Raw genomic sequence first — 13,471 nt, forward strand, 5'->3', positions numbered from 1 at the left:
CTACAGATCAGACTTGGGTGGCTTCAGTATTCATGTTTTGGACCTAGAAGTTAAATGCTAATGTAGTGTCATTTTGTTAAAGTAGAATATCATAAAAAAGCATAAGAAAACAGATACAGCATTTACTTGATTTTGCTTTTCATTGCATCCATGTGCCTACTATGTTTCTACATGTATTTCTATCAATGTTTTTTGTTTACAGTAGAATATTATTTCTTGCTAATACGTGTCATGTTTTTAATTATACTTAAAGCATGCCTTGAAAAGCAGTAATGTAGAGATGTCATCGTGTTTTTTCTATTTATTTAAGTGAATTTACAGTAGGTCCCAATTTGAGATCTCCTATAATTTCCCAAAGTGGGATTCCGTGTGCTGTGACTTTCTTTTAAGCCTTAAACATGCTGGTGTATCTAAGACTGCAGTTTTGTTTTTTTCACCCATTCCTGGTTCAGGGGAATGTCAGTGGTGGCTGTTTGTCCCAAACAAGGCAGATGGTGGCGTTCTCCTAGAAGGAGCTGAGCAGAGCAGGGAAAGCTGAGCAAGAGGCAGGAGTTTGGGGTTGGGGGAACCGCATGGCCCAGAAAGCAGACCCAGTCCAAAGTAAGAAAACAGGCCCAGTTCTTGCAGCATGAGCTCTCAAATATTTAAGACCTAAATGTGTGTGGTGGCTGTGGACTGGTGTAATTTTGAAAGAGAGGTGGTAGGCAATTTGCATTCTGGGATAATTGGAGGGCATCAGGATGGCGGAAAGAACCCAGCTTCAGAACCTGGGAGCCTGGCTTGAGTTTGAGTCCTATCCTATACTGTGTGACTTTGGGCAAGTCATGTGACCTTTCTGAGTTTCAGTTTCCTCTTCTCTGTAATGATAAGACCTATTCACAACCTACCTTCAGGATAAACTAGGTAATCCATGTAAGATTGCTTTGTACAGTAGGATGTGCCATAAATGTCCCTGGGGTTGAGCAAAGATAGTTTCTGTTAGACTCTCCCACAAAACCGGCACAGCCGTCACATTTTGTGCCTCAGACCCCCTGACCAAAGTGACTGATGGGGACATCGAAAACATTGCAGTCAGCCCGATGATTAGGCTACCACATCTAGTACTTTCAAAAATAAACAAAAAAAGACATACAAGTCTGTTAACCAATTAATGAGATGTAATTCTTAATATCATTTATTAAATGTGGAGCTCATTTACAGCATCTAGAGAATCAGATCTGGAGGGAATCTTACCTAATTTTCTCCCCTCCCTTCAAGCAGGGCTATATCAAATGTAAATTAGCCCTGACAGATGGTTGTTGGATTCGGTTTCTAAATTTCTTAAAGAAGATTTCACAGTTTTCCTCTCTAAATTCTTTTAGTAATTTAACAATTCTTATGCCAAGTTCTTCCTTACAGCTGACCTAAATCTGTAGTTGTAATTTAAGTCCTTATCCCCTACTCCTGCCTTTACCAGAGATGGAGAACAGCTGGTCAGCAACCTTCTTAGGATGGTCATAACCCTTTTTTTTTTTTTTTTTTTTTTTGCTGTACGCGGGCCTCTCACTGTTGTGGCCTCTCCCGTTGCAGAGCACAGGCTCCGGACGCGCAGGCTCAGCGGCCATGGCTCACGGGCCCAGCCGCTCCGCGGCATGTGGGATCTTCCCGGACCGGGGCACGAACCCGTATCCCCTGCATTGGCAGGCGGACTCTTAACCACTGCGCCACCAGGGAAGCCCCAACCCTTTTTAATATCGAAAGAAGAGTTGCTCAGTGGGACTCACTCTCTCCACCTCGTCCCACCCCTGCCCCACCCCCATATGCAACAGCTAGCATTCTCTGAATCACTCTTGGCGATGCCACCAGTCCCCTGCCCTGCCCCTCTCTGAGACACTTGGCTACTTTCAGGCAGCTGGGCAGAGTGTGTTGTCAGCGAACGTGTGGACCTGGGGAGGATGCAGGCTGCTTCTTCCTTTCCTCCATATGTTTTGTGCATAATTGAGCCTTCTAATAAATGAATCAGGATTTAACAGTGTTTGGTGGGTACATGACACATTTATCTCATAAACATGGAGTTTTGCAAGGATACTTATCACAGGTTGCTTTGAAAATTAGGCCTCCCCAGTGCCTTAGTTTGCTCAGGCCGTAAGCCACGAAGCTACCACTTTGCATGCTAAAAGATAGCACTGATTGATATCTCTGCTCTGCTGGACTTGGTCTTGGAAGACATTGAGCTAAAACTCTCCTGAGTGCAGTGTACATTCAGAAGCACACGGACAGTCTGAAGAGCGGACGGGCTTCCCCAGCACTCTAAGTTGCAACTGGCAAATAAGTGACCATTGAGGAGAACTGAGCTCATTAAGCTGTTCCCAAGTGGTTTCAGAGTGGATGCAGTTTTTAATCTGAATGTGTGTACTTTTATGTCTCTCTAGGTGTATTACCCAGAGCTTTCTGTCTGGGTCAGTCAAGAACCATTTCCAAACAAGGAAATGGAGGGAAGGCTTCCTAAGGTAAGATCTCTGGCTGACATTTTGTTAAGGTTTTTTGGGTTTTGGTTTTTGTTTTTTTTCCATTTAGAAACAATTTCAAAACCCAATTATTTCTCATTTTAATACTCATTACTGTCTACTATAATAATCCATTAACCTGATACTATTATGACCTTGGAAATAACATATACTACAAAAAGAAAAAGAATATCCTAAAGTCCTGTGACTCTTACAGTTCATACTATCTTTCTTTCTTGACAAGTTCAAAGTCCAAAGCAAATTTTCATTTAAGAATCATGGAACCAATTTGTCAAATGTACCTTTTACAGGTTTTTAATTTGTTCGTTCCATTCCTGGGTGGATAAACTCAAATGTCAAGATATCTAACTAAAAGATATCTTAAGAGTAGAAGATGGTGACAGTTTTGTCTGGTAATAATACCTGACTATCTGATAAGATTACCCATGAAACAAAACAGAAAGAATATAAAAAAGATGTTATATTTTTTCTTCTAATTTTTAGCCTAAAAATATTTTCTATAAACATGCTTTCATTGTTCAGACATCTTAAGACGTGACCAGTCTCTGCCTTAAGAAAATTTGTAAAATTTACATTTTAGATTTTAGCAGCATTTCAAAACAGCAACAACAACAACAACAACATTTACCCGTTTTTACTGTAGATACCTTTGGACTTTCCCGTTAGGGTAAATATCAATTTGACCTTAAGCAAGGAGGACTGTACTTTTTACCACTTACCTATTGATTTTGCAATTAAAAAAAAAAAAAATAGAGTCCATTGAAAATAAAATTTCCATTTAAAAATTTCTTAAGTGTAATTGACCAATGGAGAGGACTCCCCAGCTACTACTGTCATTTCAACTTTGGGAAACTGTCTTACTTACCCTTAATGGTTTCAGCAATTTCCTATCTCTTATTAACAGGCAGACATTAGTTAAAGAGATTATGTCTACTGGCAGTTTGCACTGGAAGAAAACAATTCTAAATCACTTTTAATCTTTCAGAGGATTTCTGAAGGTCAAGGTCGAAATCATTGGCAGCAAAGTAGGTGAACCAAATGATTTGGGCCCTGCCTGACCTAGAGTTCTTCTGATCTTGTAGAGTTGGAGTGGAGCTGCGCTAAAATACTGGAGCTTTACTTAAAACACACCCGCACCCCACCTCCTCAGCAGAACCACACCACCGGGGGCGCTGTATAGTCTAGACATTCTTTACTGGGCCACCTCAAGGCATAATTCCCCTGAGTAGCTGAGGGGAAGATGTGATTATGGAAGAGAAGGGGGAGAGTATAGTCTTTTCATTAGTTCCTGCCCCATTGAGGCATCCAGAGGTCCTCTCTTTGATACTGGTGGCATCAACCAGAGGGGCAAGACTGGGCAAGTTCCTCAGTGAGGTCATCGGTGCCTCCCTTTCCTCTTGGAAGGCCAGTCTGTGTCCTAGGCCTTCCCTGCACTGAGGTATGCTCCAGGGGGCTGGCATAGTGGATCCTGGAATTCAGGTCTTCTGTTATTTTGAGTTCTTTCCTCTCTAAATATATGAATAGTATTTCAAGCATAATATATTTGTTCTTTTTCTAGCTGTTGCCTTCTGGAAAAGCACGTCTTTGCATAATCATATGAGAAACAATCTTGGCTTACTTGGCCCAAAGCACATTATTGAGTAACTGGGGGATTCATGTACTAACAGTCATCAGCAGAGCGGGCCATCCTACCTGAGGCACATCAGCGAAGGGACGTCTAGGAGCACATCCCCTCCTCCAGCCTTCTGAATTACTCAAGTTCCTTAGTCCTGTAGGGACCATTATATGGTGGATGATAGAGGAAGATATGACACTGTGTGTATGAATTCTTGCAAGGCCTTACTTGTGGGGAGTAAGACATCTTTGTGTCTCCTCTTCAAAATACCTCCTCCCCTTGCTGCAGAAGCTTAAAATTCCTTTAATGGGGGCAGAAATATCTTTTTTTTGTTGTTGTTAATGAAGGACAGGAGGTAGGGACTGAAATCTAGTAAATTCCAGCCTCCAAAGGGAGTATGCACAGAACTTTATCTCCCCAGGAGCTCCCCAGGATGCCTCATAGCAGAACTGCCTGCATGGTTTACCATCACTGCCTTGTTATCCTCCAGTTATTTAGGTGTCTCCCATACAGCAAGTTAATTAAGGGCAGGCTGCAGGGACTGCTTTTGTCTCCGTTGACTTAAAATCCAATAGAGTGCTCAATCCATATAGTAGGCACACAAAACATGAGTAATGAAGGGAAGACATGCATGAACATTTTGGGTCCTTGAAAGAGAAAAAAATAGTAAACATGATAAATTCAAATCTGAAATAATCTCCTTCACATTTTTTTTCCTGAAAGGACTTCTTTCCCAATTACCCAGATCCCACCCAGCTCTTTATTTCATTTTGTTGTATGTTTTTTTATGGGGGAGATAAGAGATTAGTAAAACTGAGACTTATATAAGGGCCAGCTGATGTTCTATATATTCATTTCACAGTAAGTCTGAAGGAGGCAGTGTTAAGGCCAGCCATGCAAAGAGTATAGCTGTTGAGTGAAATGTGTTATGAACTTTTGATTTCCCTTTCTAGGCCTATGACAGTCAACAGCCATTGAATTCTTCATTTGTCCAAAACTTAAGCTTGTCATATCCTGAACCATGGTGCTAACTGGTTGATAGGGGAGGAGAAACAGACATTAAAGACATCAGGATTACAGTGGATTTCATTTTTTAAGTAGTGGGATTGCATGCCAAAATTTCAAGATTGAAATTATTTTCACAAGTGAAGGGAACTGCCCAATACAGTTGCTTTTGGATATTTATCTAGATCCTTAAGTGTGTGTAAATGATGAATTATATTTTAATTTAATTTTCTGGTTTGGTCCTGTTGGTATTTAATGATACCAAAACAACCTCTAAATCACAAACTAAGACTGGAGCATTAAAGTACATACTGAGTGGATTTCATATACATTCTAAAAATGTTACATGCTCTCAAAGTCCGAGATTTTTAAAAACTATTTAGGTATAACAGATGTTTAATATGGGAAACCTATACAGTAAATAAGACTTCTTAAAGTTGAATTATCTGTTACATTTAGTTCACTCTGGCAGCTGCTGAAAACATTTACTTGGTTTCAAGTTGCTTGGAAGTCCCTGACTTCTGAATTTAACAAATTTGAATAAAGTAATTTGCAGATCACAAAGCAAGATTATCACTTTAACCCAAGTACTTATATCCAGTCAAATTGGCTTATTATAACTATCCTGTTAGAACATGTGACCTGAACAAAAAGGAAAAGAAAAAAAACCAGATCTTTTAAAACCATAGTGGATAATTTTTTTAAGACAACTCCAGTAATTAAGTGTTAGGCTAAAAGAGACTCTTGTCAAATGTTCACTGTATTCATTTCTGAATGAGGCATAAAGTCTAGTTGTGATAAGACCTTTATTTTGCATCATCGTTTGGGCAAATGGGCTTCATTGTCCTGTCCTCTTGCTGTTTGGTTGTGATGGGGAACTTCTCCCCGTGGGTACTCAGAGGATCATCAGTCACAGTGCGTTTGGATTCTCCTAGTCAGAAACACGAAACCCTCACTCGTCAGGATCGTGAGGAGAGACTAGAAAAGCCCCAGTCAGTCCAATCTAGCTGAATCTCTCTTCTGGCCTTGGTTTCCCACTAGTCTCCTCTTTTCTGCAGCCGCCACCTTCCCACCCCCAGCCCACATGATTTCCCTCCCAAACACTCCCCTGCCTTTGGTGCCCACTTCTGGTTCTTACTGTAAGGCCCATAGGGACTGTCCCAGTTGCTTCTAGAATAAACTGTACATAAATTACATTTGTACAGTTGTGGCATGCTTTAAATATTTTTATTATGTATTAGAAAACAAGTATCCCCACCACGGCCACTGAACTCTTTTCAAAAAAAGTGTTAGCACTCCTAGGAACACCTCTCACCCAGTCTTTTGTCGGGGGTCCTATCGGATCCTGGAAACTGTCTTCAGGAACCTGATTCTGGGGAATGCTGTCTCCTACATGGCTGGGCCCAGCCATTAGGGACGCGCTTGATGCCACTGCAGCCACGGCGGCTAGTGTTTAATTACTTCATGCCCTGACAGACCTAATATTTACATTCAGGTGAACTGTGTTTAATATGTAAACTCTGCAAAACACCAGGAGTTCAGGGATAAAAGACGGGAGAGGGAAGCAAAAGTTTTCAAATGGTTTTAGGAGCGTGACTCAGTGTGTCTCTTTTCTGTGTGTGTCTGTCTGTGTGCTCTTCAGGGAAGACTTCCTGTCCCAAAGGAAGTGAGTCGCAAGAAGGATGGCCAGACCGAGGCTGCCTCCCTGCATCCACTTGGCAGCAGTGAGCTCCACTCCCTGGGAATCAGTTACCTCCTCTCTTTTTAATCACCTCCATTTGTATTACACATGGTGTATGGGTATTGATGAGGTCATGGTATCATATATGGGATTTTTTTCTGTGTAAATCATCAAGTATAAGAAGAAACTATGGGACTCTGAGCCTTGCTTTAGAGAATTTACAGTGGACAAATAGGTATCATCAAACCAGTTTTTAATCATTCTGACTCAAGTGAAAACGCTCAGAATTTCACACTGTGAATCCACGTTTACAACCCTTACAGGTGGGCCTTCAGGCCTGGTTTGCTACGACGATGTCTTCCACAACTCAAACCCCCTCTGCTCTCACACAACCGGTCCACTTCTGCCTTTTCACTCACACAGCTCCCGACTGCTTCTTGCAGAGGCTGAGAGTCCCCTTTTTTTTTTTTTTTTTCATTTAGATGTAACAAGCCTAGTAGTTTATGTTCATCAATTGTCTGTATATCTCTATATTTTATCCATGTACTCTTTCGATGTATAGAAGTAGTTTGAAACTCATTGTTTCCTTGTGGTAAGTGACCGAGATGCTGCCACAGGACCTGAGACACTGATGAATGGTGCTATTTTGGACTTTCAACATGCTCCTTGGCAAGGTAGCTCTGATGGAGTTATTTTTTATTTTCATGTTCTAAGAAGGTGTTGGTACTCTGTTTCCCCGAATGTTGTTCTCTAGACTGGATTGACTTGTTCTCCTTGTGTCTTCAGTGTGGCTTTCTTCTTCAGCGTTGTAGGTTGAGTGAGTGCCACCACAAAGCCGGAGGGACCCATGTCTCATGGGCTGGCACTCCTGGACACGCAGTCACTGTAGCGGGAGCAATCACAAAACTGTAATTTCCTTACCAAATCTCTTCCTTTCCATAGCCTCGCCTGCCTCACTTAGAGAACGAAAAGCAATAATCTGACAGGCATTTTTAGGTGTCCCTTTTGGTTCTTTTCATTTGAAAGAATATTGGGGGAAGAAAGGGCAAACTTTTTTTTTTAACAAATGCCCTCTGAAAAAAATCTAAAAAACTGACATTTCAGTAGGAACATGAAAATTAGACCTTTCCCAAAAATTAGGTTGGAAAAGAAATGTTTTTACAATTTTTTTTTTTTTCAAAGGCAGAGCACTCTTTTTCGGCAGTTCTGATAAGCAAGGTGTAGATTTTACATTTTTGTCCTTGCTCCCAATGAAATGGATAAACAAAAATACAATCAGACAATACCATCCACTCATGGAATGTTGTTGTGTTAGCCAGTCTGAAAGCCCACCTTAATTTTTATATAACTGTCTTTTAGCTCTTCCTTTGACAGGGCAGGCTTTGTTCTGGACTGTCCCGCTTCTGACTGTTACACATCAACCGACGCATGCGCTGCACTTCTTCGTTCTCTTCTCGCTCCCCCATTGGCCTGAGTTTCCTGTGCATTTCCCCCTTCCCTCCTTTGTTAGAATAGGTATATCCGCTGTGTAAATAGAGCAAGAAAACAGTATTCTGCATCTGTGGCATTTCCGTAGAGTTGCAGTTGTGTACTGCTGAATATGCAGGCTTTTGTAGCAATGTGATCTTTACTGATGCACTCACAACAAGTACCCAATGTATTTTAGCTATTTTAGTAGTATTCAATAAATATGCAAGCTGTATGGTAACTGGCTTGGCTCGTCATTGGAAAGGCCTACTTTTGAATGCTTTCACTTGTTCATGTTAATTCATGTGCTCTCAGAGCCCCAAAAGTAGACCCAAGGACAAATATCAAAAGAGAGAGAATCGGCTCTGCCTTTCATGCATTTTTCCCTTCTGAGGGTTTTATGAGATTAGGGGCTAGGCAGTGGCTCGTTAGGATGGTATTTGCAGAGCTGCCTCTGGGTACAAAGGAGAATTAAACCGAGACCCTTTTATTTCTATATTTTTTCTCTTTCAGGGCACTCCCACACACCTCAAAACATTCTTTTTTACCCCTTGCCATAAAGACCTACTCTGTGGTATCCTTTACCCATCTCAAAAGATAACTGACCTTGCTGCTTCATGGAATATTTACACACACGCACAAAAGTGTACAAATGTATAAGACAAAAGGCTTTATCCACTTGTAAGTGGATAAAAATTTGAGATAGGATTTTAAATCATGAATTCATATATAGCCAGCTACCTGGAATCTAGCAAATGATAAGCTAACATCACAGCTGGGAGGAGTTACATCTGGTCTTCTTGCCCTGGTTAAACTGGAACAGGAAAGGTGATGAGGCCAGGCCAGGAGGACGGTAGGCTGGGTTGCTTTATGGCCCTCTGTGTTAATCTATTGCCACATAGCAAGTTACAACCATACTTGACATCTTGGAACAACAAAATTTGCTTGTCTCACAGATTCCATTGGTCAGGAATTCAGGAGCAGTTGAGCTGGTGTTTATGGCACAGGATCTGTCCTGGGTTTGCAGTCAAGAGGTGAGCAGGCTGCAGTCATCTGAAGGCTTAAACAGGGCTGGAGAATCTGCTCCCAGTATGGCTTGCTCACATGGCTCTTGGCAGGAGAACTCAGTTCCCCCATGCGTGGGCTTCTCCACAGGGCCACTTAAGTGTCCTTATGACCTCTGGCTTCCCCCGCAGTGAGTAATTCAAGAGAGAGCTGGGAGCAAGCCATAATGCCTGTGACCTATTCTCAGAATCACTATCATCCATCATATTCTATTCGTTAGAAGCAAGTCACTAAGTATAGCTCACATTCACAGGGAGGGAATTAAGCTCTACCTCCTGAAGGGAGGAGTATCAAAGAATTTGTGGACACATTGGAAAACCAGCACACCATCTGAAGTTAAAGCCTCAGGGTAATTGTAGGCCAGGGGCTGGAACTGAGAATGGCTGAGAGCAGACCTATAGCTATTTCTTTGACTGAAGAAGTTTTTACAGTCCTTGGAGCTCCAGAGACTGAAGGCAAATGAGGAGAGCATCCAGGAACTATAATACTATTTACTAATCCAAGTGCTATCAGCCCTGAAAGCAATATTTAGAAAATGTTAAGGGAAGCTGTAAAAACAGGGAAGCTGAAATAAATGATGTTTAAAAGTCCATCCAACTAAATGGCTTGGGTTTGATGATGACAACTCCCTCCGTCCCCATGAAGCTTGAAATACTAGATAATTGACCACGCACTTCACTCTAAACTTGCAGGACCCACGTGTGAATCAGCTACGACTTGTTCAGGGTTAATAAACTGCTGAAGCGGAGCTGGAGCTAAGAAACTGGAGCAGTAGCTGGAGTCAGAGCGGGAGACCCAAACTTTAGTTAAAGACTGCTTTGTTCTCTCTCTAGAGGTAAAAATATCACCCAGTTGCCTTTGGGCGGACAGAGATTGGTAACTAACAACCGCGGACCAGATATGACCTGTAGACTTGTTCTGTTTGGCCTGCAATGTGTTTTATAAAAATGTTGATTTAATTGCCAACATTTACAAATTGGAAGATTTCACATGAAAATTCAGGTTTTGGGCTTCCCTTGAAAAATGGAAGCTGAGTAGCAGCCTCCGTCTCTGGTGAGGCCTGGCCCCTCCATTATCCAGTCTCACACCGCTAATCTCAGACCCCGTCTGCTTTGTTCGTTTACATCACCTGCCTCCCTCTGTTGGCCTGTGAGTTTGCAACATGAAACTTGTAGTTTCAGAAGATGGTGATGTGCTTATTTGCACCAACAAAGAGCCAGGGGATCTTCTAATTTCTGTTTGATAGGTGGAGCACATGCGTGTCTGTGAACACCAGACTGGAAACAGAGGCTCCTCATTACTGGTCCCCAAACAGGGGCTGCTGCAGTTCCCTCTGCACCTCTGGGCCCTCTTTTCAACTTTTCAGTTACTCCTCCAGTGACTGAGGCTATAACATCTTGGACTGGGTTAGGTTAGGCTACATACGGGTCTGATAAATGCATGGCTTTCAAGCCGGGGTATGTGTAACTCAGAGTATGTGAAGTCTTTCCAGGGAGTACATACATGCTCATGGATAGTTTTAAGGAACTCATTTCTAGATCCTCTATGCAAACTAGACGTGTTCCTAAGATTGTTCTGCTGAGAATGAGTCTGTATTCACAATAGTCCTCTCCCCACATTATATAAAAAAAGATACAGGTCTCATACATCCCAACTCTTAATATAACAAATTGCCTTAATATGACACAAAAACCCCAGATGTGGCAAACAAAGAGAAAGTTTCCTTTAATGATTAATCATAAATCCATAGTGCTTTGGGCTTTCCCTTCTTATACACACAAACTGATAGATTAGAAAACACAGAAGTGAGGTGTTTGGACTCATTTGGATTTTCAGAACTCAGATAATACTGGTAAAGTGGAGTGATGGAAATAATGACAATTTTTATTTAATGCTTTTTCCTCTTTCTCCTCCTGACTCTTGTCAACGAATGCCTTGCACTTGAGGGAGAGTCCTGAGAGAGTGAAGCAAAGAGAAAATCAGTAGGAGACATCAGCTACCCAAAATGGCTTGTTCATGTAACTGTAAGCAATTGTTTTCCACTATTCTCCATACTTATCCCTAGGATATTTCTTACCTGGGAGGAAAGTAACTTAGAAGAGCTAAAGCAGTATAGGTTTGCAATGCTGATTATTTTCAATGCAGTTAGGATGCCTTTTGAAAACACTCAATTTTTACACAATAAAATGGATAAAACTCAAGAATAAGAAATTTTCATATGGATTCTTTCAGACTTGATGTGCATTAGTTAATAAAATTATCAAAAACCTGTGGTATCAAAGCATAGCATGAAATATTTGTTTCAATTATAGTCAATTCTCATCATATTCTGTCTTATAAAATGTTTAATATCTTTTTCATAACAACAACAAAATATATTACGTGCTGCTAGACTGATTAGCAGCCTAGAACCTTTCTATTATTTGTGGTGTTTCTGATTTTTACACTAGTTCTTACTTATTCTCCAAAGTCAGTCAGCAGCATTCAGTAACCTCACACAGTTTTACTAGAGATACATCATGCCTTTCATCATTCTTCTTACTGGATTGAGAAAGTGTATGGATCATTTTGTTTTTATAACTTATTTAAACATGCAGTAAATTATATTAGCTCTATATCATTTTCATTCTGATTGGTTTTAGTGATCACTTTCACAAGATATGCTTTTTAATTCTCATTGATTTTTATAATAATCCTGAAAATAGCTATTTGAATTGAAAAATGAAGTCAAAGTTTTTTTTTCTCACAGAAAGTGAATCTGATTTGACTAATTGGTTTAACAGTGAAGACTGGCTCTGCCAATGAGGTTTGTGATGGACATGTTCCGTAAATGGGCTGAATCTGCAACTCCAAGGTAACAGTAATATGGTTAAGGGAAGAAATAATATCAAAATATTTTATCCAAAAGCATTATTTTGGCAAAAGTATAATGAAATTAGTAATATATCTGGTTTTCCTTTCATTTCTGAAGACATGGGATTTAAAAAGGTGGGTCTAGGTGAAAGCGTTACAGCATAATTAACAATCATTTGGTAAATCGTAGCAAAGATCTTTCTTCCCAGAAATTGAGAAAGTGAATTAGATTCTAATGAGGAGACGAAATCTCTTTGCAAGTCAGGGTGCTTTCCAATTCGTTGCTTATAAGAAAACTGCAGAAGGACCTAATCAAGTTGTCAGGTGACAGGAGATTAGAAATATTTTTTGATAATAGATCATTATATGAATTTTGGCATATAACATGGAAGGAGATCAAAGAGTTGAATTACATTGCTATAATAAAACACTTTCAATTCCTACAGTTCACAGCTTAAAAACAAACAAACAAAACAAATAGAATTGATGACAACCCCTGTCTCATTTTAGCAATAAGTAATGTTCATCCACGGATACTAGAACTAACTGAAAAAATTCATCGTCTCATTGAGGTGCATTTTCATTATAATTTCAGTTTTTGTGTTTAATAATTAATATATGCATGTAGTTTTAATTAGTAGTGAATTGCTAATAATGCTGATTCACACAGATTTCTTTAATGCTTACAGTTTTATGGTCACAGAAGATAAAAGTTTTAAAATTTAGATACTTTTTTTTATTGCAGATAAATGTGATAGGGTGATCAATATTTATTAACATAAGATTCTTAGAGGGAACTGGAATAAAAATTCAAGTTCATGAAAGAAAAAGTCAAATTTCTGCAAGTTAAAGAATTGTTTGTTTTTAAAAATAAAATTATGGATTATCAATTGCACGGTGTTTGGATTTTATTGTATACATTTATGAAAGAAATTAAACTTTTATGTTAAAACAGAAGCATTTACAATATACTCCAAATTATAACCTTTGAAAGTATTTAAATTTACGATGAAAAACTTTACTATTAACTTAAAAATTGCATGATGGAAATACTCTATTAAGATTCTCTTTTTTTAGAACAAAAAGGTTTTAAGATCTCTGAGCTAGATAACCACCTATCCACTGGGCTTTGAGAAACTCATTCTTGGCCAGAAATACTTCTCACCCAGCCCCAGTGCCTGAATTCCCCCATTATTCTTCTGAATGAAGAAGCCTTGAAGTTTGCTGGCCATGAACTTAGTGCACTGCAGGGAGCAAGACTCCCAGGGAACACAGCAG

The 13,471-nt window shown here is 40.0% G+C and overlaps 1 protein-coding gene across 1 annotated transcript in view; it reads left to right on the forward strand.

Annotated features, from left to right (window-relative positions):
- The window catches only part of NREP (neuronal regeneration related protein), a 27,984-nt gene extending 19,468 nt beyond the window's left edge, over positions 1 to 8,516 (forward strand). Inside the window, exons 2-3 of the mRNA XM_007451204.1 lie at positions 2,412 to 2,489; positions 6,770 to 8,516. Of these exons, the coding sequence (XP_007451266.1) occupies positions 2,412 to 2,489; positions 6,770 to 6,895 (204 nt within the window). The 3' untranslated portion in view covers positions 6,896 to 8,516. The remainder of the gene's footprint in view (positions 1 to 2,411; positions 2,490 to 6,769) is intronic.
- Positions 8,517 to 13,471: the final 4,955 nt, after the last annotated feature.

The sequence above is a fragment of the Lipotes vexillifer genome, unplaced genomic scaffold (genome assembly GCF_000442215.2).
Source record: "Lipotes vexillifer unplaced genomic scaffold, Lipotes_vexillifer_v1.1 scaffold91, whole genome shotgun sequence".
Lineage (NCBI taxonomy): Eukaryota > Metazoa > Chordata > Mammalia > Artiodactyla > Lipotidae > Lipotes > Lipotes vexillifer.